Source organism: Elephas maximus, chromosome X (genome assembly GCF_024166365.1).
Source record: "Elephas maximus indicus isolate mEleMax1 chromosome X, mEleMax1 primary haplotype, whole genome shotgun sequence".
Taxonomy (NCBI): domain Eukaryota; kingdom Metazoa; phylum Chordata; class Mammalia; order Proboscidea; family Elephantidae; genus Elephas; species Elephas maximus.
In genome coordinates, this window is record NC_064846.1 from 92613208 (window position 1) to 92638960 (window position 25753).

The 25753-nt window shown below is 38.1% G+C and overlaps 1 protein-coding gene across 3 annotated transcripts in view; it reads right to left on the minus strand.

Moving 5' to 3' along the window:
- Positions 1 to 2335: 2335 nt before the first annotated feature.
- Positions 2336 to 25753, minus strand: part of UPRT (uracil phosphoribosyltransferase homolog) — a 57806-nt gene continuing 34388 nt past the window's right edge. The window contains exons 5-7 of one of the 3 annotated variants that reach the window (XM_049873320.1): positions 20948 to 21109; positions 16698 to 16796; positions 2336 to 11484 (exon numbers count right to left, since the gene is read on the minus strand). In XM_049873320.1, coding sequence (XP_049729277.1) covers positions 11378 to 11484; positions 16698 to 16796; positions 20948 to 21109 — 368 coding nt within the window. In that variant the 3' untranslated portion in view covers positions 2336 to 11377. Of the gene's footprint in view, positions 11485 to 16697; positions 16797 to 19852; positions 20074 to 20947; positions 21110 to 25753 lie in introns of those variants that run through there. The other 2 variants (XR_007515995.1, XM_049873321.1) reach the window with 2 other exon arrangements.

Here is a 25753-nt window from a genome sequence, read left to right on the forward strand (position 1 = left end):
TTATAAGCCATGACCAAGTAGGATTTATTGCATGAATGCGCAAGGTGGGTTTAACATCTAAAAATCAATTAAAGTAATACATTATATCAACAGAATAAAGGGCAAAAATCACATGATCATCTACATAGATGCAGAAAAATCCAACACCTTTCCATTATAGAAATACCCAACAAACTAGAAGTAGAAGAGAATTTCCTCAACTTAATAAAAGGCATCTAATGAAAACCCACAACCAACATCATAATTAATGGTGAAAGGCTGAAATATTTCCTTACGACCAAGAAAAAGACCAGAAGCGTGGTCATGCCACTTCTATTCAACACTGTACTGGAAATTCTAGCCAGGGCAATTAGTCAAGGAAATGAATGAAATAAAGGCCATTCAGACTGGAATGGAAAACATAAAATTACATGTAGATGATATGATCTTACATACAGAAAATCCTAAGGAATCTACACAGATACACAAAAAAATTATTAGAACTAATAGACTAGCTTAGCAAGGTTTCAGGATACTAAATCAACATACCAAAAAAAAATCAACTGCATACAGTAGCAGTGAACAAAAGTTAAAATAATAAAACAATTTCATTGATCATGCCATTAAAAATATAAAATAATTGGGAATAAGTTTAACAAAAGAAGTACAAAACTTATACTCTGAAAACTACAAAGCGTTGTTGAAAGAAATTACAGAAAACCAAAATAAATGAAAAACATCCTAGGTTCATGGATTGGATGGCTTAGTATTATTAACATGGAAATACTTCCTAAATTGGCCTACAGTCAATGCAATCTCTATCAAAATCTGAGCTATTTTGCAGCAACTGACAAAGTGATCCAAAAATTCACATGGAAATACAAGGGACGAGCATAACCGACATAATCTTGAAAAAGAACAAAGTATGAAGGCTCATGATTCACCATTTCAAAATTTATTACAAAGCTGCACTAATCAAGAAAGGGTGGATGTACCATAGTTTAGGTCGTTTCCATTTTTTTTTTGCTATTGTGAACAATGCTGCAATGAACATGGGTGTGCATATGTCTATTCATGTGATGGCTCTTATTTCTCTAGGATATATTCCTAGGAGTGAGATTGCTGCATCATATGGTATTTCTATTTCTAGCTTTTTAAGGAAGCGCTATATGGGACACTATACAACAATAAAGAACATTGATAAATCTGCAAAACATCTCATAACATGAATGAATCTGGAGGACATTATGCCAAGTGAAATAAGTCAATCACAAAATGACAAATGTTGTATGAGACCACTATTATAAAAACTCAAGGTTTACACAGAAAGAAACAATCTGTGATGGTTACAAGGGAGGGGGGCAGTGAGGATGGAAAAACACTAACTAGACAATAGATAAGTGGTAACTTTGGTGAAGAGTAAGATAGTACACAATACTGGGGAAGCCAGCACAACTTGACCAAGGCAAGGTCACAGAAGCTTCATAGACACATCCAAACTCCCTGAGGGACCAAATTGCTGGGCTGAGGGCTATGGGGACCATGATCTCAGGGGACATCTAGCTCAGTTGGCATAACATAGTTCATAAAGAAAATGTTCTACATCCTACTTTGGTGAATAGTATCTGGGGTCTTAAAATCTTGAGAGCGGCCACCTAAAATACTCCACTGGTCCCACCCCGTCTGGAGCAAGGAAGAATGAAGAAAACCAAAGACACAAGGAAAAGATTAGTCCAAAGGACTAATGGATCACAACTACCACACCCTTCACCAGACAGTCCAGTATAACTAGATGTTACCCAGCTACCACCACCAACTCTGCAAGGGATCACAACAGAGGGTCCCAGGCAGAGCTGAAGATAAATGTAGAACAAAATTCTAACTCACAAAAAAAGACCAGACTTACTGATCTGACAGAGACTGGAGAAACCCCTAGAGTATGGCCCCCGGACACCCTTTTAACTCAGTACCGGTCAGTCCTGAAGTTCACCCTTCAGCCAAAGATCAGACAGGCCCATAAAACAAGGATGAGAAGGCAGGAGGGGAGAGGAAAGCTGATAATGGGAAACCCAAGGTCGAGAAGCGGAGAGTGTTGACTCATTGTGGGGTTGGCAACCAATGTCACAAAACAATATGTGTATTGTTTAATGAGAAACTAATTTGCTCTGTAAACCTTCACCTAAAGCACAATAAAATAACATTTAAAAAATCACACATATGCACACAAAAAGAAAGGGTGGTACTGGTATAAGGATAGACATATGGACCAATGAAATAGAATTGACAGTCCAGAAATAAACCCTTACATTTGTAGTCAATTGATTTTTTTAATATAATTTATTTTATTTTGTTGTTGAGAATATACACAGCAGAACATACAATTCAACAATTTTTTACACATGCAATTCAGCAACACTGATTATATTTGAATTGTTCAACCATTCTCACCCTCCTTTTCCAAGTTGTTCCTCCCATTAACATAATCTCACTGTCCCTTAAGTTTCCTATCTAATCTTTCCAGTTGCTATTATCTATTAAATTCCTTGTAGACAGATCTTAAAAGAGCACGATGCTCAAGGCTGGCATTCTTTACTAGTAAAGCTAAACTATTGTTTGGTGTTAAGACATCAGGGGATGATTTTTATTTAAGTTTTAAAGATTACCTAAGGTAATAGTTTCAGGGTGAATACAGCTTCTACGGCTCCAGAAAGTCTGGATTTAATGAGAGTTTGAAATTCTGTTCTGCATTTTCCCCTTTTTGATCAGGATTCTTCTATAGAATCTTTGATCAAAATGTTCAGTAATGGTAGCTGGGCACCAACCAGTTCTTCTTGTGGGGATGGGGTTTCTTAATGGGCTGATGAAAAAGTTCTAGCATTAGATTGTGGTGATGGTTGCACAGCTTTGTGAATATACTAGAAGTCATTAATTGAACACTTTAAAAGTGTTAAGGTACATGAATTATATCTCAATAAAAAATTGGGGGAGACAAAGGAATTAAGGGATGGCTTACATGCCTTTATGAGTATGTGTTCACACTCAACATGAGAGGACCAAGGGAGGGTTTCCACTAGGATGGATCCCTCTGCTTTCGTGGGGGATCTGGGGAAATGGGGAGAATACTGGTACAGTTGAACAATTTTTCCCCACATCACCTCAAATTTCTTTTTTCCTACCCGATGCAGTAGTTTCAGGTCCAGGGCTATAACTCCACTTGCTGGAAGCAGGAATGATCCCTAAGCAAGAAATTGAAATTAAACCTTTCAACCTTTATACCAGAATATATAAGTACCCGTTGGAATGGATTATATCTTCACCCCATATTGCAAAACTGGGATTGACAATGACTGCAGCTATATTGCTTAGTGGCCAAGATAGCCCAGTAGTGTTTTGTGTAATCTTACTCTATACCAATAGGAATGGACCAAAGGGGAAGCACTTGCTAGACTCATATTGCTGCTGCAAGCAATCTGGGCTAGCACTGCCACTGAAATTAATGTTCCTTCCAAAGACAGAAAGGTTTGAGTTAAAATCAATGACAAGTAGAGAGAAAGAAAAATAGTAGCTGAAGGTAAAGAAATTAAATGGCTTACGCAACAAAGGAAAGCCAACATTACATTGGTTCCTCAAGAGAGGCTCATAGCAAGAGAATAATATTGTCTCTTAGCACAGTTATAACAGATGCTTGAAAGGCTGAAGTTCTATGTTTGCTGAGACTACCTCTACTTTTAGTACTTGTCAAGGTCGGATGGAAGTCTGCAAACGTGAGTGGCATCACACTGGAAAACATTCTGTTCACACACTATGATGATAAACAGGACCAATTGTTGATGGAATCCTAGTAATGTGCCAGTTTTTTTTTTTATTATTATTTTTCACATTGCTGTTGTTAGTTGCCATTGAGTCGGTTCTGACTCATAGTGATTTTTCAAATTACATCTGCTATAAAGGATATCATTTGGGAAAGAACTTTTCAGAGGAATTACTCTTTGCCAGATCATCAAACCATGCAGTACACAACTTTTGGCAGACTGATCTCTTTGTAACTGTAATCCTTGATAACCAAATACTTAGAAAGGTTTCTGTCTATTATGGACAAAATATAGCAGCTGCATGCCGTAATGCCATAGTGTGCTGTGTTTCTGCGGGTGGAAGCTATTAAATAAAATAGAAACAATGGGTTTCTAATCAGAGTAAGGCAGTAGCCATCACATGGTTGGCTCAAATCTCCACAGGAAATGATCCAACCTTCAGACAAGGAAGGCTACAGGGGCCCTTCATGGCGTATTCAGAGTAAATTACATCTAGGTGTGACTACTACCCATCTGTCATGGATTGAATTAGGTCCCCCCAAAAATGTGTGTATCAATTGGGCTGGGCCACAATTCCCAGTATTGTGTGTGATTTTCCTCTGTGTTGTAAATCCTGCCTCTATGACGTTAATGAGGGAGGATGGGCGGCAGTTGTGTTAGTGAGGCAGGACTCAATCTACAAGACAGTATTGTGTCTTGAGCCAATTTCTTGAGATATACAAGTAAGAAGCGAGCAGAGAGACGGGGGACCTCGTACCACCAAGAAAGCAATGCTGGGAGCAGAGCATGTCCTTTGGACTTGGGGGTCCCTGCACAGAGAAGCTCCTAGTCCAGGGAAAGACTGATGAGAAGACCGACAGAGAGAAAGCTTTCCCCGGAAGCTGACACCCTGAATTTGGACTTTTAGCCTATTTTACTGTGAAGAAATAAATTTGCTTGTTAAAGCTACCCACTTCTGGTATTTCTGTTACAGCAGGACTAGATGACTAAGACACCATCTAACCTCAGTATGGAGACCCAATATTTTTGGGTACACAGCATGTAACCTAACTGCACTTGGGCCTTTATTACACAATGGCAGCAAAATGCCTGGCAGATTAGACAACATTGGCCCACAAGTCAGAATAGAGCTTTTAAAGATATAGGTGCCAGTTTAGGCATTGCAGAACAAACTGAATTCATTTTTAATGAGTGGTATTCAGAAGAAAAAGATTTGTTAGCTAGAATAGACCAATTAGAAGGAATACTTTTCCAGGAGGAAGGAAAAGGATAGGAATCAGAATTGAGTCAGGTAGAATCAATGAATAACTCCGGACAATGCTAGGACTCAGTGTTGGGAAAGGGCTTGTATCCTGACCCAACAATGTCTCTTGACTGTTTAAAAACAGATGGAGGCCCAAGAGGCAATGACCCTTCATCCTTGGGCACACCCTGAAAATCTTATGGCCCCCCAAACTTATGGAAGTTTTTGAACACAACTATAATTAGTATTAATGCACTCTGTCTGACCTCACTCCAAGAACGAATATCACAATAAGATATACTCTGTACTGCAGTTAGCAAGAATAGGAACCGTCTGAATTAAACCCTTGCACTCCCCACAGGAGGGAAACAGACCCTGTTATATAACAGCACACAGTGGAAACAGTTTCAGTACAATCATGTGAACAGAGTGAGACAAGATGATTGGCTTTGTCTCTACCTGACTTGGAACCTGGAAATAGCCAAATCCTGGCCAATTGTGGCAATGCATATCCATAATTACATCTATTTTATGGGCAAGAGCTAATTCTGTTGAGAAGGCGTAATAAATAGTTCTCTAATTCTTACTGACATGTGCAATGAAGCTGAATTGTACCATAACCATAATGTGATATGATGTAACACTGGCATTGCTGATTTTGTCTTATGTAAATAAGCCATATGATAATAAAGATATTGATAATCAAATGTATTGGGAATTGAATTAACAACTCCTCAGGATGTGATATCAATGGAAAATTACGGGCCTGAGGTAGAACTAGATCTAGTTAACTATCACCTAATTAATATGCAGAAACCCTGGTGGCGTAGTGGTTAAGAGTTCAGCTGCTAACCAAAAGGTCGGCAGTCCGAATTCACCAGGTGCTCCTTAGAAACCCTATGGGGCAGTTCTACTCTGTCCTATAGAGTCGCTATGAGTTGGAATCGACTTGGCAGCAATGGGTTATTATGCAAAATAGTTATGCATAAGTTTATTAAAAAGTACAAATAGCTGTAGACAAACTGGAAATAAATAATTCAAAGATATGAAGATATACGCAATGGCTTTATAAGATTGATTAGTTGCTTCTTTGCTATCCCTGCCCCACAATGGCTCCTCCAAAAGCTGGACATACTCATGCTGATATTGTTACTATATCTGTTATATAAATGCTATACTAAATAGAGATGCTCAGAAAAATATGATCATTTTCCTGTAACAGAGCCTGCACCAAGAACCAGGAGGGTGGACTGTGCAGGAAAGACTTAACTCAGCAAGTCTGAGTTGCTCAAACCTTGCATATCCCCAGCAGGGTCTGTTTTTATGAATGGCCCTTGTCTGTTTCTGGGAATTGAGTTCTTAGAATGTTCTGACTGATAAAAGTATTTTTGTATGCTCAAAGCTTTGAACCATACTGTACCAGTTTGTCTACATAGTCTGCATAAGCAACATGTTTAGGGTGAATACCTGCTTTCCTTCTGGTGGTCTGGAGTTTCAGTAACAAATGATACAGCTACTGTGTTCCTATGTGACCAAGCCCTAATAAAAACTCTGGACTTTTAGGCTCAAGAGAACTTCTCTGGTAGACAGCACTTCACTTGTGGTGCTACAATTTGCAGCTAGAGGAATTAAGAGCATCCTATGCATTTTTTTTTTATGCAACTCCACCGGGAGAGGCTTCTTGGAAGCTTGCAACTGGTTTTCTCCAGACTTTGCCCCATGTGTCTTTTCCTTTTGCTGGTTTTGCTTTGTATACTTTTGCTGTAATAAAACATAACAGTGAATATAATGACTGTGAGTCCTGAGGTGGCTTTGGGTACCTCTGACACAGATACACTAGAAAATAGCTAATTAATGGAAAAGAAGACAGTCATGGAGGAACAGAGGAACAAAAAAGGCATAAGACATTGTCTTAGTCATCCAGTGCTGCCATAACACAAATACCACAAGTGGATGGCTTTAACAAAGAAAATTTTATTTGCTCACAGTCTAGTAGGTTACAAGTTGAAATTCAGGGCATCAGCTCCAGGGGAAGGCTTTCTCTATCAGCGCTGAAGGAAAGTCTTTGTCCTCAATCTTCCCCTGGCCGAGGAGCTTCTCAGGTACAGGGACCCCATGTCCAGAGGACATGCTCTGCTCCTGGTGCTGCTCTCTTGGTGGTATGAGGTCCCCAACTCTCTGCTTTCTTCTCTTTCCTTTTAACTCTCAAGAGATAAAAGGTGGTACAGGCCACACCCCAGGGAACTTCCTTTATGTTGGATTAGGGAGGTGACCTGAGTGAGGATGGTGTTACAATCCCACCCTAATCTTTTAACATAAAATTACAATCACAAAATGGAGGACAACCACACAGTACCGGGAATCATGGCCTAACCATAATGATACATTTTGGGGGGGGACATAATTCAATCCATGACAGACATATAGAATACAAATAGCAAAATGGCAGATGCAAATTCTACCTTAGCAATAATTACATTAAATGTAAATGGAAGAATAACAGCAGACATCTCATCAAAGCAATTAAAAAAAAGAAGACAGGGAAGCAATCTTTTAAGCGCTGAAAGAAAAACAGCTGCCAACCTAGAATTCTATACCAGTGAAATATCTTTCAAGAGTGAAGGCGAAATAAAGACTTTTCCAGACACACAAAAGCTGGAAGAATTCATCACTAGGAGAACTACAATAGACGAAATATTAAAGAAAGTACTTCAGGCAGAAGGAAAATAATGCCAAATGAAAATATGGATCTACACAAAGAAATGGAAAGCGCCAAAAATGTTAAGTAAGTGGGTAAATAAAAAATACATTTTTTCCTTATTTCTTTTTACATCTCTTTAAGAAACAACTTTTGAAGGCAAAAATAATAACAATGTATTGTGGAGCTTATAACATCTACAGAAGTAAAATATATGACAATAATAGCACAAAGGCTGGGAAGGGGAACATGAAAGTATATTATATGTGGACTGTGATAAGTTAAAGATGTATACTATAGACCCTAAAGACACAACAAAAAAAAACAAAGCATTGTATCTAATAAGCCAACAAGAGATAAGATGGAATCATAGATAATAATCCAAAAGAAGGTAGAAAGAGAAGAAAAATTGAATAAAGAACAAATGGGACAAATAGGAAGCAAACAGCAAGATAATAGATTTAATTCCAATCATATCAATAATCACATTAAATGGAAATGGTCTAAACACCCCAATTAAAAGTCAAAGGCTGTCAAAATGGATAAACAAAAAGCAAGACCCAACTTCAGGCTGTCTAAAAAGAAATCCAGTTTAAATATAAAATACAAACAGGTTAAAATTAAAAGGAAGGAAAAAGATATGGCATGCTAACACTATTCAAAAGAAATCTAAAAGAAATCTAGAATGTCTATATTAATATCAGACAAACTAGATGTTGGAGCAAATAATATTATCAGGGATATAAGGTGGCATTGCATAATGATAAAAGGTCAATCCACCATGAAGATACAATAATCCTAAAAGTTCATGCACCTAACAACAGAGCTCCAAAGTTCATGAAACAAAACTGATGGAACTGAAAGGAAAAACAGACAAATCTGCAATTTTAGTCAGAGATTTCAACACCCCTCTTTCAATAACTAATAGAACAAGTAGACAGAAAATCAGTAAGGAAATAGAAGATCTTAACTATACTATCAACCAACTTCACCTAACTGACATTTATAGAACACTCCACCCAACAACAGCAGCATACACATACTTTTCAAGTGCCCACAGAATATTTGCCAAGAGAGACCATATATTGTGGGACATAAAGCAAGTCTCAATAAATGCAAAAGGATTCAAGTGATAAACAGTATATACTCTGATCACAATGGAATTCAATTAGGAATCAATAACAGAAAGAAGTCTGAAAAATCCTAAATATTTGAAAATTAACACTTGTAAATAACTCTGGATCAAATAAGAAACCAAAAAGGAAATATATGAGAAAGCATTTGACTTGAAAGAAAACCACAACATATCAAAATTTGTGGGATACAACTAAATCAGTATTTGTAGAGAAATTTATATCACTAAATACTTTTATCAGAAATGAAGAAATGTTTGAAATCAAAGTGTGGTCCCCAGACCAGCAGCAGCGGCATCACCTGGAAAATTACTAGAAATGCAAATTCTCAGGCCCTGCCCCAGACCTGCTGACTCAGAAACTCAGGTTATGGCCCAGCCATCTGTGGCCCTCCAGGTGATTCTGATGCATACTGAATTTGAGAATCACTGGTATATGCTATTTGAGTGTCATTTTTCTTGTTAGGGTTTTCTTCTTCAATAATCATTCATTAAAAACAATCTTGTCTTGAACGGTCTGTTAATCTTATCTCAAGTTTAGAAAATTTCCCAGATCCAAAGAGTTCTACAGATGATTAGCCCTACAAACAATGCCTCATTTCCTAAAAAGATTCGAATTTCAAAAGATGTAGTTACAATTTTTCTTGAAATCTGAAGGGGGGTGGAGGACAAACATCAGTGGGGAATATGACCCCAGTGAATAATTCCTACTGCACCTGGTAGGCCCTCCATGTGGAATCAAGTTTAATCAACTACCAATCATGTTCCCTGATTAAAAGGAAAAGAGATATGTTATATATAACATGGTTGAAGATATAAAAATAAATTGCTTGAAATGTGGTTATACCTACATTTGAATACGAATGTGTCTGATGTTCTGGAAAGTCAATTCAAACAAATAAAGTCCTAACATAAGAACTAACTCAGAACAGCAGATATCACTTTTCCAACTAATTCAATGCATTAATCTAAAGTAGATCTTGTCTCTATTTAATTTTGCTGGCTCACATGTTTACTGGGACAAGAGGATAAATAGTTTGGCTCCAATGGGCTTTAGTTACAGCTTCTGCAAATTAGAAGCAGACAAAATCTACATTGCATCAAAACAGTTAACTGAAAAGTATAGATGACAATTTCAATGATAACTTGAAAGCAACACTTGCAGTGGAAGAATTTTAATATGATAGAATATGAAGAACCAATCAATTAACCTCAGTTTGATTATATGACAGTCTTCAAAAATAAAGGGAAAAATTTAGCAAAATTCTCCTAGTGTTCCTAGGTTCAAAAGAGAAAATGTAGCCCATTCTACACAGGCTTTCTTCCTCTCCCCCAATCTTTGCTCACTTTTATCAAGCTTTGGTTCTTTCTGAGACATTACCTTCTGCTCTGAAAGAACAGAGGCCCATGTCAGCTAATTATGGGTCTATGAGAATATAATTAACCAAATAATCAACCAGCTACCACTGTTAAAATGTTTTAATATCAAACTAAAACAAGATTAGGGTTTTAAAAGCAGGCTTCAGGACACAAACACTGATTTCTAAAGTGGTTTTGCTCCCTTTCTGAAGTCTAAATATGGACACAAATATTAGGGATATTCTTTTTTTTTTAAAGCATGATTTTTTCCCATTTTAATAATATACAGTTGACAAATATGTAAAACGCTAATTTCCAAATAAAGGCCTTTAGTAGAAATATCAAAATTAAAAAAAAAAAACAGCATTTTAATTTACTTATTGGCCATAAAACCCAGAAAGAAACTACCCTTTCCCCCACACCTCAGAAAATCAACCACCAATTCCTTTCTAGAGGATTGATGACATTAATAGTGCTTAGCTCACCCTTATCAGCATCCTGACATCCCTGGTTCAATCAGTGTTTCAGTTTCAGTTGCTGAAAATGCCCCACCATCTTCTATATCGCAGTATAACTTGGCAAGGCACTGTTTGGGAAATGAGCCATGAAGAACATAATGGCATGACTGAAGAGTTAACCATACATCCTGGGTCTGCCAATTGCATTAGAATAGTAAAGGAAATATAAAATTCAAGGAGGCATTTTCCTCCTCAGTACTGGGAAGCAAAGAGTACAGAAAGGTAGCAACAGCCACATACATGTACTCTCTCTAGAGCTAAAAGCAAAATACAACCTATAGTGGGCCAAAGAACTGACTCTCATTTGGGTTTTATTTGTGGCTGTAAGCAACCTCCAAACTGAGCAGTTCACAGATTAGGGAACAATTTCAATGCACTGAGGGTCTAGCAATTTACATTAGCATATTATTAAAATTTCCATCTTTTCTAAGAGTTGTATGTGCCTCATTATTGAATTTTGTGCCAACCAAATAAAATAAAGAAACCTCAGATAGTTCCTTTTTACCATACCCATTTCCAAAATTAAAAAGCATCTCTAACACAATTTTCTTTGCCATTCCTTAGTAAATTAGTAAAACAAGCAGACACTCAAGATATAACTATAATATTACACATGATTCATTTTTCTTCAATAACTTAGTCTGTTCCAAAGTATTTCTGTCCAAAATGTGTAGGTGCAACAGGATGAACTTCAGTAGTTAAAATTGTGATCTCTGGAAACTCCTGAATGATTGATTTGGCACCTTCAAAAGATAAAAAGGAAAACTGGTGTTATGCCAGGATTTTTTGGTAACACTAGTCAGAATTCAGGAATTTTATAGTCAGTCACTAGGTCTAATATTAGCAAAGGTCAGAGAGCAATGACCTTGGATATACCTAATCAGACTCAGTGTATATAATGTTTGATATCTGAAAAACTTTGATAGGAGTCAGACTATGCTCCCACCTACTAATAAATTCTTAGAATCAAATTGTTTTATTTTCAAGATTTGAAAAAGGTACTTATTAAGTTATGGCAACTTTTTCTCTGAAGAGTCTTTTTGTTTTGTTCTGTTTTGCTTTAAAGGTAGCTGAAATATAATCCTTTCTGGAAACTGGATCCTATATAAGATGGTTGGTTTCCCAACTGGAACACTATGTAACAAGTACACGACTTCTTTGGTGTGTCAGAGCAAGCTAGCTTTTTAGAACTTATGACTCTAGCTCTGAGGAAATGGATGAGCAGAAAAAGGGAATTAGGATTGGCTAGGTGCAAATGATTAACATGCTCAGCTGCTAACTGAAAAGAAAGGCCTGACAGTCCATTTCCAAAAAATCAGTCATTAAAAACTCTGTGGAGTACAGTTCTACTCTGACACACATGGGGTCGCCATGAGTTGGAATCGACTCGACAGCAACTGAGAGGACCCTAGTCAAACTGAAAAGCCATAGAAGAGTGCCACAGGACAAGATTTTTTTCAGCTATGATGTCAAAGAATAGCATACTATTCTACCATATACAATTAGGGCTAAAGGAAGATTTCTTATACTAACATTAAAGAGCTTACTTTTCTACTCCCAAAGGCAGAAATCCCTATAATTATTTGCTTATTTTAATGTTTTCAATGCTATCTGCATTAGTATAAATGGATGACTAGGCAAACCACTCTTTGTTACCATCAACATTTGAACCACAGGAAAGTTTTGGTTATGACATACCAAAGTAATCAAAAAGGCCAAAATTCCTACACAAAGGCAGCCTGCTCAACAAGATACTCTGGAGCCTCCTCAGGGTTGGCTGAGACTTAGAACCTTTGGAAATGAGGAACCATCTTGGCTAAAAGCCATATATTTCTCTTTATTTTCAACTATGAAACAAATAGAAATTCATTGTAGAACATTTAGAAAATATAAAAAAGCTTGAAAAATAAAATAAAATCACCTGGAATCCTACCATCCTGAGACAATCACTATTAATATTGTGTGCACATTTAAAACCAAAATTGAAATAATACTGTGCATCTGTCTAGCCTCTCATCCTGAGAAAAGGTTTATTTGGTACCATGTTTAATCCAAGTCTGATTTGAGTAGTCATTTATTATATTTGTTATAATTTGTAAGGGTAGTTCAAGTCAAATCATAAATAGTCATAATTTGTATTTGTCACCTCTAAGCTTGGTGATCCTTCATTTGATGATGTGGAAAAACTTGAAATGAGAAGAAACAGCAGCAAATATCCATTAATAATAGGAATGTGGAATGTACGAAGCATGAAATTAGGAAAATTAGAAATCATCAAAAATGAAACAGAATGCATAAACATCAATATTCTAGGCATTACTGAGCTGAAATGGATTGGTATTGGCCGTTTTGAACTCTAAAGATTCCACAAGAAAACTACTGGAACTAACAGAAAGATTCAGCAGAGTAGCACGATACAAGATCAACATACAAAAATCAGTTGGATTATTAAACACCAACGAAGAGAACTACAAAAAGGAAATCAGGAAAACAATACCATTTGTAACAGCACCTAATAAAATAAAATACTTAGGAACACATCTAACCAGGGACATAAGAGACATATACAAAGAAAACTACAAAACACTACTGGAAGAAACCAACAAAGTCCTACATAAATAGAAAAACATACCATGCTCATGGAGAGGAATACTCAACATTGTAAAAATGTCAATCCTACCCAAAGTGATCTACAGATGTAACACAATCCTGATCCAAATACCAACAGCATTCTTTAACAAGATGGAAAACTAATCATTAGCTTTATATGGAAAAGAAAGAGTCCCTGGATAACTAAAGCATTATTGAAGAAGAATAAAGTAGGAGGCCTCATGTTACCTCACCTCTGAACCTACTATATAGGCACAGTAGTCAAAACAGCCTGGTGCTGGTACGACAGACACATAGACCAATGGAACAGAATTGAGAACTCGGAAGTAAATCTATCCACCTACAGTCAGCTTATCTTTCAGAAAGGCCAAAGATCGTTAAATTGGGAAAAAGACAGAGCCTTTAACAAATGGTGCTGGCAAAACTAGATGACCATCTGTAAAAAAAAATGAAACAGGACCCATACCTCAAACCATACACAAATACTAATTCAAAATTGATCAAAGGCCCAAATATAAAACCTAAAAATATAAAGATGATGAAAGAAAAAATACAGACAATGCCAGGGGCTCTAATATTGGCATAAATAGGATACAAACTGTCTTAGTTATCTAGTGCTGCTATAACAGAAATACCACAGGTGGATGGCTCTAACAAAGAGAAATTTATTCTCTCACAGTCCATGAGGCTGGAAGTCTGAATTCAGGGCATCATCTCCAGGGGAAGGCTTTCTCTATCAGTTCTTGGGGAAGGTCCTTGTCATGAATCTTCCCCTGGTCGAGGAGCTTCTCAGCGCAAGGACCCTGGGCCCAAAGAATGCACTATGCTCCCGATGCTTCTTTCTTGGTGGTATGAGGTCCTCTGTATCTCTGCTCACTTCTCTCTTTTATATCTCAAAAGAGATTGACATAAAACACAATCTAATCTTGTAGATTGAGTCCTGCCTCATTTACATCACTGCCACTAATCCTACCTCATTAACATCATAGAGGTAGGATTTATAACACACAGGGAAATCACACCAGATGACAAACTGGTGGACAATCATGCAATGCTGGTAATTATGGCCTAGCCAAGTTGACACACATTTTGAGGGGACACAATTTAATCCATGACACAAACCATAACTAACAATGCACAAACACTAGAAGATAAACTAGATAACTAGGATCTTCTAAAAATTAAACACTGATGCTCATCAAAAGATTTCACCAAAAGAGTAAAAAGAGAACCTACAGACTGGGAAAATAAATTGGCTACGACATATTGGACAAGGGTCTAATCTCTAAAATCTGTAAGATACTGCAACACTGTAACAATAGAAAGACAAATAATCCAATTAAACAATGGGCAAAGGATATGAACAAACACTTCACCAAAGAAATGCTTGCCATCACTAGTCATTAGAGAAATGCAAATCAAAACTACAATGAGATACCATCTCACCCTGACATTAGTGTCATGAACCAATAAAAGAGAAAATAACAAATGTTGGTGAGGTTGTCGGAAGATTGGAACTTTTATGCACTGCTGGTGGGAATGTAAAATGCTCTAATCCCTATGGAAAATGATATGGTGCCTCCTTAAAAAGCTAGGAATAGAAATATCATCTGATCCAGCAACCCCACTCCTAGGAATATATCCTAGAGAAATAAGAGTCATCACATGAATAGACATATGCACACCCATGTTCACTGCTGCATTATTCACAATAGCAAAGAGATGGAAACAACCTAAGTGCCCATCAATGGACGAATGGATAAACAAACTATGGTACAGACACACAATGGAATACCACACAACAATAAAGAACAGTGATGAATCTTTGAAACATCTCACTACATGGATGAATCTGGAGGGCATTATGCTGAGTGAAATAAGTCAATCACAAAGGGACAAATATTGTATGAGGCCACTATATAAAAACTCAAGAAAAGGTTTATACACAGGAAAAAACAATCTTTGATGATTACCAGGGAGGGGAGGGCTGGTGAGGGGAACTTACTAACTAGATAGCAGATAAGTGGTAACTTTGGTGAAGGGAAAGACAACACACAATGTAGAGGAAGTCAGCACAGTATGATGAAGGCAAAGCCATAGAAGCTTCCTAGACACATCCAAACACCCTGGGGGGCAGAGTTACTGGGCTGATTGCTGGGGACCATTGTCTTGGGGGACATCTATGTCAATTGGCATAAAATAGTTCATAAAGAAAATGTTTTTCATCCAACTTTGGTGAGTAGCATCTGGGGTCTTAAAAGCTTGCAAGTGGCCATCTAAGATACATCTACTGGTTCCATCGCATCCAGAGCAAAGGAGAATGAAGAAAACCAAAAACACATGGGAAATGTTAGTCCCTAGGACTAAAGGACTACAAGTACCACAGCCTCCACCTGCCTAAGCCCAGAACAACTAGATGGTGATGGGTTACACGCACCGACCGCTCTGACAGGAATCACAATAAAGGGTCCAAGACAGAGTGTGAGAAAAACAGAGAACAAAATTCAAACTCTCAGAAAAAGACCAGACTTACTGGTCTGACAGAGACTGGAGGAACCCCAAGACTATGGCCCCTAGGCACCCTTTTAACTCAGAACTGAAGTCACTCCTGAAGTTCACCCTTCAGCCAAAGATCACACAGGCCTATAAAACAAACAACTACACACATGTGGAATGTGCCTCTTAGCTCAATCACATAAATGAGACCAAAAGGGCAACACCCACCCAAAAGTAAAGGCAAGAAGGGAAAAGAAAATGAGATGAATGGAAATGCGGGATCTGGGGTGGAGAAGGGGAGAGTGTTGACATATTGGGGGGATTGCAACCAATATCACAAAACAATCTGTGTATAAATTGTTGAATGAGAAACAAATTTGCTCTGTAAACTTTCACCTAAAGATAATAAAAATTAAGTCTAACTTATAAAAACATCTGCTCTTCACTTCACACCGCAAAGCCTACTTCAGTTAAGACCAGAGTGCTAACTAGAACGTCAAGTTTCTTGCTGTTTCAGAGGAGTTCTCAGGCTCAAGAAGGGAATCAAGGGACATAAGGGGATTTTTGCTATTTTCACGCCCTACCAAAACTGGGTCATCAAGAAAACAGTTGTAATTCCTTTCAACGGGTTAATTCATTCTTAACCATTTGAATTTGAACAACATCAGAATGCTGTAAAATATTATCACCAAGCTTAGAAATGACAAACATAAGTTATAACTACCAAAATTATATTTATATTTAATTTGGGATTATATAAACTTTCCTTCCAAATGAGAGACTAGACAGATGCACACTGACCATTCTGTGACCACCTGGAGTCCCAGTTACTGCCCCATGCTGAACTCACCATGAGGAGTGGAGAACAGACTGAGTAGGATGATAACACTGGGTTGAACTCCATGTTCTATAAGAACCTTTACAGCTTCAATTACAGTATTTCCAGTACCTGAAATCAAATGACAACCAAATGCATTAGCAACTTTAACATTTATCTCAAAATGTCCTTAAAGTAAGGGCAGTTCAGCAATCTCACATAAGACATCACAAGGCAAAGCTTCATTTGAAGGGACCTATATATATATTTTTTATTCTCTATCCCTATGTCTGTCAGTTTGTCATACTGTGGGGGCTTACGTGTTGCTGTGATGCTGGAAGCTATGCCACTGGTATTCAAACACCAGCAGGGTCAACCAAGGCGGATGGGTTTCAGCTGGGCTTCCAGACTAAGAAAGACTAGGAAGAAGGACGTGGCAGTCTACTTCTGAAAAGAATTAGTCAGTGAAAACCTTATGATTAGCAGCAGAACACGGTCTGATATAGTGCCGGAAGATGAGCCCCTCAGGTTGGAAGACACTCAAAAGACAACTGGGGAAGAGCTGCCTCCTCAAAGTAGAGTCGCCCTTAATGACGTGGTTGGAGTCAAGCTATCGGGACCTTCATCTGCTGATGTGGCATGACTCAAAATGAGAAGAAACAGCTGCAAACATCCACTAATAATCGGAATGTGGAATGTACGAAGTATGAATCTAGGAAAATTGGAAATGCTCAAAAATGAAATGGAATGCATAAACATCGATATCCTACACATTAGTGAGTTGAAATGGACTTGTATTGGCCATTTTGAATTGGATAATCATATGGTCTACTACTCCAGGAATGACAACTTGAAGAGGAATGCATTGCATTCATTGTCAAAAAGAACATTTCAAGATCTATCCTGAAGTACAACACTGTCAGTGATAGGATAATATACACACAACTACAAGGAAGACGAGTTAATATGACTATTATTCTACTTTACGCACCAAACACTAAGGCAAAAGTTGAAGAAATTGAAGATTTTTTACCAGCTTCTGCACTCTAAAATTGATCAAACGTGCAATCAGGATGCATTGATAATTACTGCTGATTGGAATGCAAAAGTTGGAAACAAGAAGAAGGATCGGTAGTTTGAAAATATGGCCTTGGTGATAGAAACGATGCCAGAGATCACATGATTGAATTTTGCAAAACCAACAACTTCTTCATTGCAAATACCTTTTTTCAACAACATAAATGGCGACTACACATGTGGACCTCTCCAGATGGAATACACAGGAATCAAATCGACTACATCTGTGGAAAGAGATGATGGAAAAGCTCAATATTATCAATCAGAACAAGGCCAGGGGCCGACTGCTGGACAGACCATCAATTGCTCATACGCAAGTTCAAGTTGAAACAAAAGCAAATTAGAACAAGTACATGAGAGCCAAAGTACGACCTTGAGTATATCCCACCTGAATTTAGAGACCATCTCAAGAATAGATTTGACGCGTTGAACACTGACCGAAGACCAGACAAGTTGTGGAATGACATCAAGGACATCATCCATGAAGAAAGCAAGAGGTCACTGAAAAGACAGGAAAGAAAGAAAAGACCAAAATGGATGTCAGAAGAGACTCTGGAACTTGCTCTTGGATGTCAGGCAGCTAAAGCAAAATGAAGAAATGGTGAAGTAAAAAGAATTGAAGATTTCAAAGGGTGGCTGGAGAAGACAAAGTAAAGTATTATAATGACATGTGCAAAGAGCTGAAGATAGAAAACTAAAAGGGAAGAACACGCTCGGCATTTCTTAAGATGAAAGAACCGAAGTAAAAATTCAAGTCTCGAGTTGCAATAGTGAAGGAATCTATGGGGAAAACATTAAATGATGCAGGAAGGATCAAAAGAATACACAGAATCATCACACTAAAAAGAATTGGTGGACGTTCAACCATTTCAAGAGGTAGCATATGATCAGGAACCCATGGTACTGAAGGAAGAAGTCCAAGCTGCTCTGAAGGCATTGGCAAAAAACAAGGCTCCAGGAGTTGATGCAATATCAATTGAGATGTTTCAACAAAATGATGCAGCGCTGGAAGTGCTCACTCGTCTATGCCAAGAAATTTGGAAGACATCTACCTGGCCAACTGACTGGAAGATCCATATTTATGCCTATTCCCAAGAAAGGTGATCCAACTGAATGTGGAAATTATCAAAGAGTATCATTAATATCACATGCAAGCAAAATTTTGCTGAAGATCATTCAAAAGCTGCTGTAGCAGTATATCAACAGGGAACTGCCAGAAATTCAGGCCGGATTCAGAAGAGGACATGGAACCAGGGATACCATTGCTGATGTCAGATGGATCCTGGCTGAAAGCAGAGAATACCAGAAGGATGTTTACCTGTGTTTTATTGACTATGCAAAGGCATCCAACTGTGTGGATCATAACAAATTATGGATAACATTGAGAAGAATGGGAATTCCAGAACACTTAATAGTGCTCATGAGGAACTTGCACATAGATCAAGTGGCAGTTATTCACTCAGAAAGTGAGGATACTGAGTCATTTATAGTCAGGAAAGGTGTGTGTCAGGGTTGTATCCTTTCACCATATTTATTCAATCTGTATGCTGAGCAAATAATCTGAGAACGTGGAAAATATGAAGAAGAACGGGTCATCAGGATTGGAGGAAGACTCATTAACAACCTGCATTATGCAGATGACACAAGGCACAAGTGGAACTTTGAGGTCATTTATGTGGCGTTTGAGCTGTGCTCTAAAGCCCTGAGTCATCTCTTTCTTTCACCAATTTATCCAGCGAAAATAGAACCAACCAACCAGCTTTCTTATACTTCTAACTATGACAAAACTGTAGAAAGGTGTCATCCATGCAATCACCCAGAGCTTCGTCTTTCTCTAATACCTGATCTATTGGTGGTGATATTTTGCGTATTTGAATTGCCACCTCATGTCATGCATTAGCAGTGCCCTCTTTACTACTGGAAGCAAAGTCATCAACATCTTTAAGACTAACCAGACCTGAGAACCAATTTAGAAAATTCATCCTTACAATTTTGCTTCTCTAGAGCCACTCTCAGTATCCAATGTCTTAGGCTGGGTTCTCTAGAGAAGCAAAACCAGTAAAGCATATAAACAGAAAGAGAGAGATTTATATCAAGGATATGGCTCACACAGTTGTAGAGGCTGTAACGTCCCAAGTCCATGGGTGAGGATAGAGGCTTCCCCTGATTCACGTAGCCTCAGGAGCTGGTGAACCCAAGATTGGCAGGCTGGCAAGCAGAGCTGTTGCTCACGGGCTGTGAAGATTGACGAATCCCAAGACTGGCAGGCAAGATCACAGGTAAGCTGCTAGCTCAAGTCCCAAGAACTGGAGGTCAGACGAACAGGAGCCAGCTGCAGGATCCAGAACAAGCAAAAGCCCCCGAGCCCTGCCTGAACGTCTGCCCACACTCGATGCAGGCCACATGCCCAAGGAAACTTCCCTTCAACTGATTGGCTACTCACAGCAGATACTATCACAGGGGTGATCACATATCAAATCACAACAGGGAAGTAATCACAACATTACTGAGAATCATGGCCCAGCCAAGATGACACATGGTCTTAACCATCACAGTTACCCAGTGCTGCCATAACAGAATACCACAAGTGGGTGGCTTTAAAGAACCGAAATTTATTTTCTCACAGTTCAGAAGGCTAGAAGTCTGAATTCAGGCTGTCAGCTCTACAGAAATGTCCTCTTTGTCTCTTTCAGCTTCCAGTAGCTGCTGTCAATCCTTGGCATTCCTGGACTTGTAGATGCATCTGCCTCTGTCATCACTTGGTGTCCATCTTCCCCCATGTGTCACCCTCCATGTCTACTTTCCATTTTTATAAGAAACCAGTCATAAGGGATTAGGTTTAGGACCCACCCTACTCTGGTACGACTTCATTAACATAAAAAACTCCTCTATTTCCAAACAGGATCACATCCACAGATACAGGGGCCAGGACTTCAGTACGTATACTGGGGGACCACAATTCAATCCACAACAAATCTTTTGCTTCTATGTGTTCAAGATAGAAGCTCTTTGAAGCTAGTGAAGTTTGACTAATGTATAATACCTTATTACACAATAAAAATTCCCCATTAACTCCAAATTCAACTGAGGAAAAAAAACACATTTAGAAACTGTTTTTACCTGTATATAAGGGTACTTAGGAGGTAGGCACTGAGTTGAATTTAAACTCTAACCAAAAGGTTACAAATTAAATTCAAGTCACTCACTCAGAATTGGGTACATCAGAAGGACTTTTCTCCGGTAAATGTCTGGGGGGAACTTGGCATAATATACTTTGGCTCTTTGTGTCTCCTCATCACTCTGAATCAGGATCTTTCCAATTCTTATGGATCTACAGCAGTCCCGTAAACCTTGTTCCATTGCCTCACCTTAAAAAAGAAAATTAAAAAAAGTAAAAATGGGTTGAAGGGAGGTAGAGCAGAAGTCCATGAACAGGCTAAAACAGACTTCATGACTATTAATTAAAAAGGGCATTGTTAAGAAGGAAGAAATTCTTCTTAAAGTCAATAGCTTTTACTTCTGATATGTTCATACTTTATACTTAGGGATGGTCATACAATTAGGTTGAAGACTGATCCATGAAACTAGGGTAAGCTAGTTTCATTGCTGTGCTTCCATGATTACAGAAAATAAAATGGTTTGTTAAGCTACTGCTAAGCTTTTTAATATCAGGAACATTTTTAGTCTACATTTTGAAGAAGTCTTAAACTACCTAAACTTGGAACTCAACTTATGTGACCACATCCATTTCATCTGAAAAAAAAAAAAACAGAAAAGATTTATGAAAAAATGGGGGTTAAAGACCAAAAGATATTTTAGATCAAGGTGGCATCGAGACATACCGTAACTAAACACTGAGTTCAATGGCAGAGGCTTTGTGGGCAAACAGTGAAAAAGCAGTAGATTGTTTTCCCCACCCAGGGTGTAGTTTGTTGTACAGTGGTGGTTTGCATGCTGCTGCGACGCTGGAAGCTATGCCACTGGTATTTCAAATACCAGCAGGGTCACCATGGTGGACAATTTTCAGCAGAGCTTCCAGACTAAGTCAGGTTAGGAAGAAGGACCTGGCGGTCTACTTCTGAAAAAATTAGCTAGTAAAAACGTTATGAATAGCAGCAGAACGTTGTCCGTTATAGAAACACTGGTGGTGTAGTAGTTACGAGTTTGGCTGCTAACCAAGAGGTTGGCAGTTTGAATCCACCAGGCTACCCTTGGAAACCCTATGGGGCAGTTCTACTGTCCTATAGGGTCACTATGAGTCAGAATCGACTTTACAGCAATGGGTTTGGTTTGGTTTTATTGTCTGTTATAACACCACAAGGTGAGCGCCTCAGGTTGGAAGGCTATCAAAATACCACTGGGGAAGAGCTGCCTCCTAAAATAGAGTCAACCTTAATGATAAGGATAGAGTCAAGCTTCTGGGACCTTTACTTGCTGATGTGGCATGATTCAAAATGAGAAGAAACAGCCACACACATTCATTAATAATCGAAATCTGGAATGTACAAAGTAAAATCTAGGAAAATCAGAAGTCCTCAAAATGAAATGGAATGCATAAAGGTTACTATCCTAGTCTTAGTGAGCTGAAATGGACTGGCATTGGCCATTTTGAATTGGACAATCATATAGTCTACTATGCCAGGAATGACAAATTGAAGAGGAATGGCATCGCATTCATCATCAAAAAGAACATTTCAAGATCTATCCTGAAGAACAACAATGTCACTGATAATATAATATCCATATGCCTACAATAAAGATGAGTTAATATGACTATTATTCAAATTTATGCACCAACCAATAAGTCCAAAGATGAAGAAAATGAAGATTTTAATTCATGTCTCCAGTCTGAAATTGATCAAATATGCAATCAAGATGCATTGATAATTACTGGTGACTAGAATGCAAAAGTTGGGAAAAAAGAAGAAGGATAAGTGGTTGGAAAAGATGGCCTTGGTGACAGAGATGATGCCTAAAACAACACGATAGAATTTTGAAGACCAACAACTTCTTCATTGTAAATACCTTTTTTCAACAACATAAATGGTGACTATACACGTGGACCTGACCAGGTGGAACACACAGGAAACAAACTGACTACAACTGTGCAAAGAGATGATGGAGAAGCTCAAGTCAGAACAAGATCAGGGACCAACTAGAAACAGATCATCAATTGCTCATATGCAAGTTCAAGCTGAAGCTAAAGAAAATTAGAGCAAGTCCACAAGAGCCAAAATATGACCTTGAGTATATTCCACCTGAATTTAGAGACCATGTCAAGAATAGATTTAACTCACTGAACACTAATGACTGAAGACCAGACGAGTTGTGGAATGACATCAAGGACATCATACATGAAGAAAGCAAGAGGTCATTAAAAAGACAGGAAAAGTAAGAAAAGACCAAAATGGATGTGAGAAGAGACTCTGGAACCTGCTTTTAAATGCAGAGTAGCTAAAGTGAAAGTAAGAAATGTTGAAGCAAAAGAGTTGAACAGAAGATTTCAAACGGCGGCTCAAGAAGACACTAGTATAATGAAATGTGTAAATAACTGGAGTTAGGAAATCAAAAGGAAAGAAGACACTTGGTATTTCTCAAGCTAAAAGAACTCAAGAAAAAAATTCAAGCCTTGGGTTCAATATTGAAGGATTCTATGAAGAAAATACTGAACGATGCAGGAAGCATCAAAAGAAGATGGAAGGATTATACAGAGTCACTGTACCAAAAAGAACTGGTTGATGTTCAACCATTTCAGAATATAGCATGTAATCAAGAACCGATGGTACTGAATGAAGAATTCCAAGCTGCACTGAAGGCGCTGGCAAAAAACAAGGCTCCAGAAACTGACAGGATACCAATTGAGATGTTTCAACAAATGGATGCAGCACTGCAGGTGATCACTTGTCTATGCCAAAAAATTTGGAGGACAACAGCCTGGCCAACTGAATGGAAGAGATCCATATTTGTGCCCAGTCCAACAGGAGGAGGAAATTATTGAACAATATCATCAATATTACAAACAGGTAAAATTTTGCTGAAGATCATTCAAAAAATGGTGGCAGCAGCACATCAACAGGGAACTGCCAGAAATTCAGCCGGATTCAGAAGAGCACGTGGAATGAGGGATATCATTACTGATGTCAAATGGATCTTGGCTGGAAATAGAGAATAACAGAAAGATGTTAACCTGTGTTTTATTGACTATGCAAAGGCATTCAACTGTGTGGATCATGACAAATTATGGATAACATCGAGAATAAAGAGAATTCCAGAACACTTAATTGTGCTCATGTGAAACCTGTACATAAGCCAAGAGGAAGTGGTTTGAACAGAGCAAGGGGATACCGCGTGGTTTATAGTCAGGAAAGCTGTGGATCAGGGTTGGATCCTTTCACCATACTTATTCAAACTGTATGCTGACCAAATAATCTGAGAGTGTGGACTACATGAAGAAGAATGCGGCATCAGGATTGGAGGAAGGCTCATTAACAACCTGTGTTATGCAGATGACACAACCTTGCTTGCTGAAAGTGAAGAGGACTTGAAGCACTTACTAATGACGATCAAAGACCACAGCCTTCAGTAAGCATTACCCCTCAACATAAGGAAAACAAAAATCCTCACAACTGGACTAATAAGCAACATCATGATAAACGGAAAAAGGTTGAAGTGGTCAAGGATTTCATTTTACTTGGATCCACAATCAACACCCATGGAAGTAGCAGTCAAAAAATCAAACACCGTGATGCATTGGGCAAATCTGCTGCAAAGGACCTCTTTAAAGTGTTTAAAAGCAAAGCTGTCACTTTGAGGACTAAGGTGTGCCTGACCCAAACCATGGTATTTATAATCAACTCATATGCGTGAGAAAGCTGGGCAATGCAAAAGGAAGACAAAAATAACTGGTGCCTTTGAATTATGGTATTGATGAAAAATATTGAATACACCATGGACTGCCAGAAGAACAAACAAAATCTGTCTTGGAAGAAGTACTGCCAGAATGCTCCTTAGAAGCAAGGATGGCAAGACTTGGTCTCAAGTATTTGGGATATGTTATCAGGAGGGCCCAATCCCTGGAGAAAGACATCATGCTTGGTAAAGCAGAGGGTCAGAAAAAAAGAGGAAGACCCTCAATGAGATGAACTGACACAGTGGCTGCGAAAATAGGCTTAAGTATAACAATGATTGTGAAGATGGTGGAGGACTGGGCAGTGTTTCATTCTGTTGTACATAGGGTCACTATGAGTCAGAACCGACTCGACAGCTCCTCACAACAACAGCAACAGGTTGGAGAAGCACTACCATCACTTCCCTTGGTTTCTGTGAACACAGCTATTTCTGAGTTTGAATTCCTTTAAGGAAGTGTTTTCCAAAAGTCAGCCATTCTCATACCATCTTCAAGATTTTAGGCTGTATCAGAATCCTACATATATTATTATTACTTAATATTTTTCTTTAAATTAAATTTATTTTAAGAAGAAATGTTATATCATTACTGTAAACATAAAACCATTTTCCTTCTAATGTTTAAGAAAATCAACAAATACATATTAAAGTTAAAAACATTGCTGCCTGTGCATCACTCCAAGTCATTTGGTATACACTAGCAATACAAGAACCACAGGTAGGGAAAAGCTGCCTTTGGAAAGGAGCTGTACCTTGAAAACATTATACTGAGTGAAAAGTCCATCTCTGTTTACCAATTTTAAAAGGTTGAATAACACTCTCCTGAGAATCTTATCATTGCTTAAGAGATGCTGCCTATTAAAAAAAAAAAAACCTTAAACCTCCTATTTCATTTGAAGTATTCAACTATTCACAAACATAACCTCATAGCCAGAAGAGAAAAAGGAATTGTTATATGTTAAAAAAAAATTCATCTCTTCCCAGCACACCCTCCCCTGAATTGGTTTGTCCCTTAACAGAATCCAAAGCATCAAAATATTACAAAGCATCTTTTCTGACCATAAAGACATAAAAGTAGAAATCAGTAACAGAAAAAGCAAGAAAAA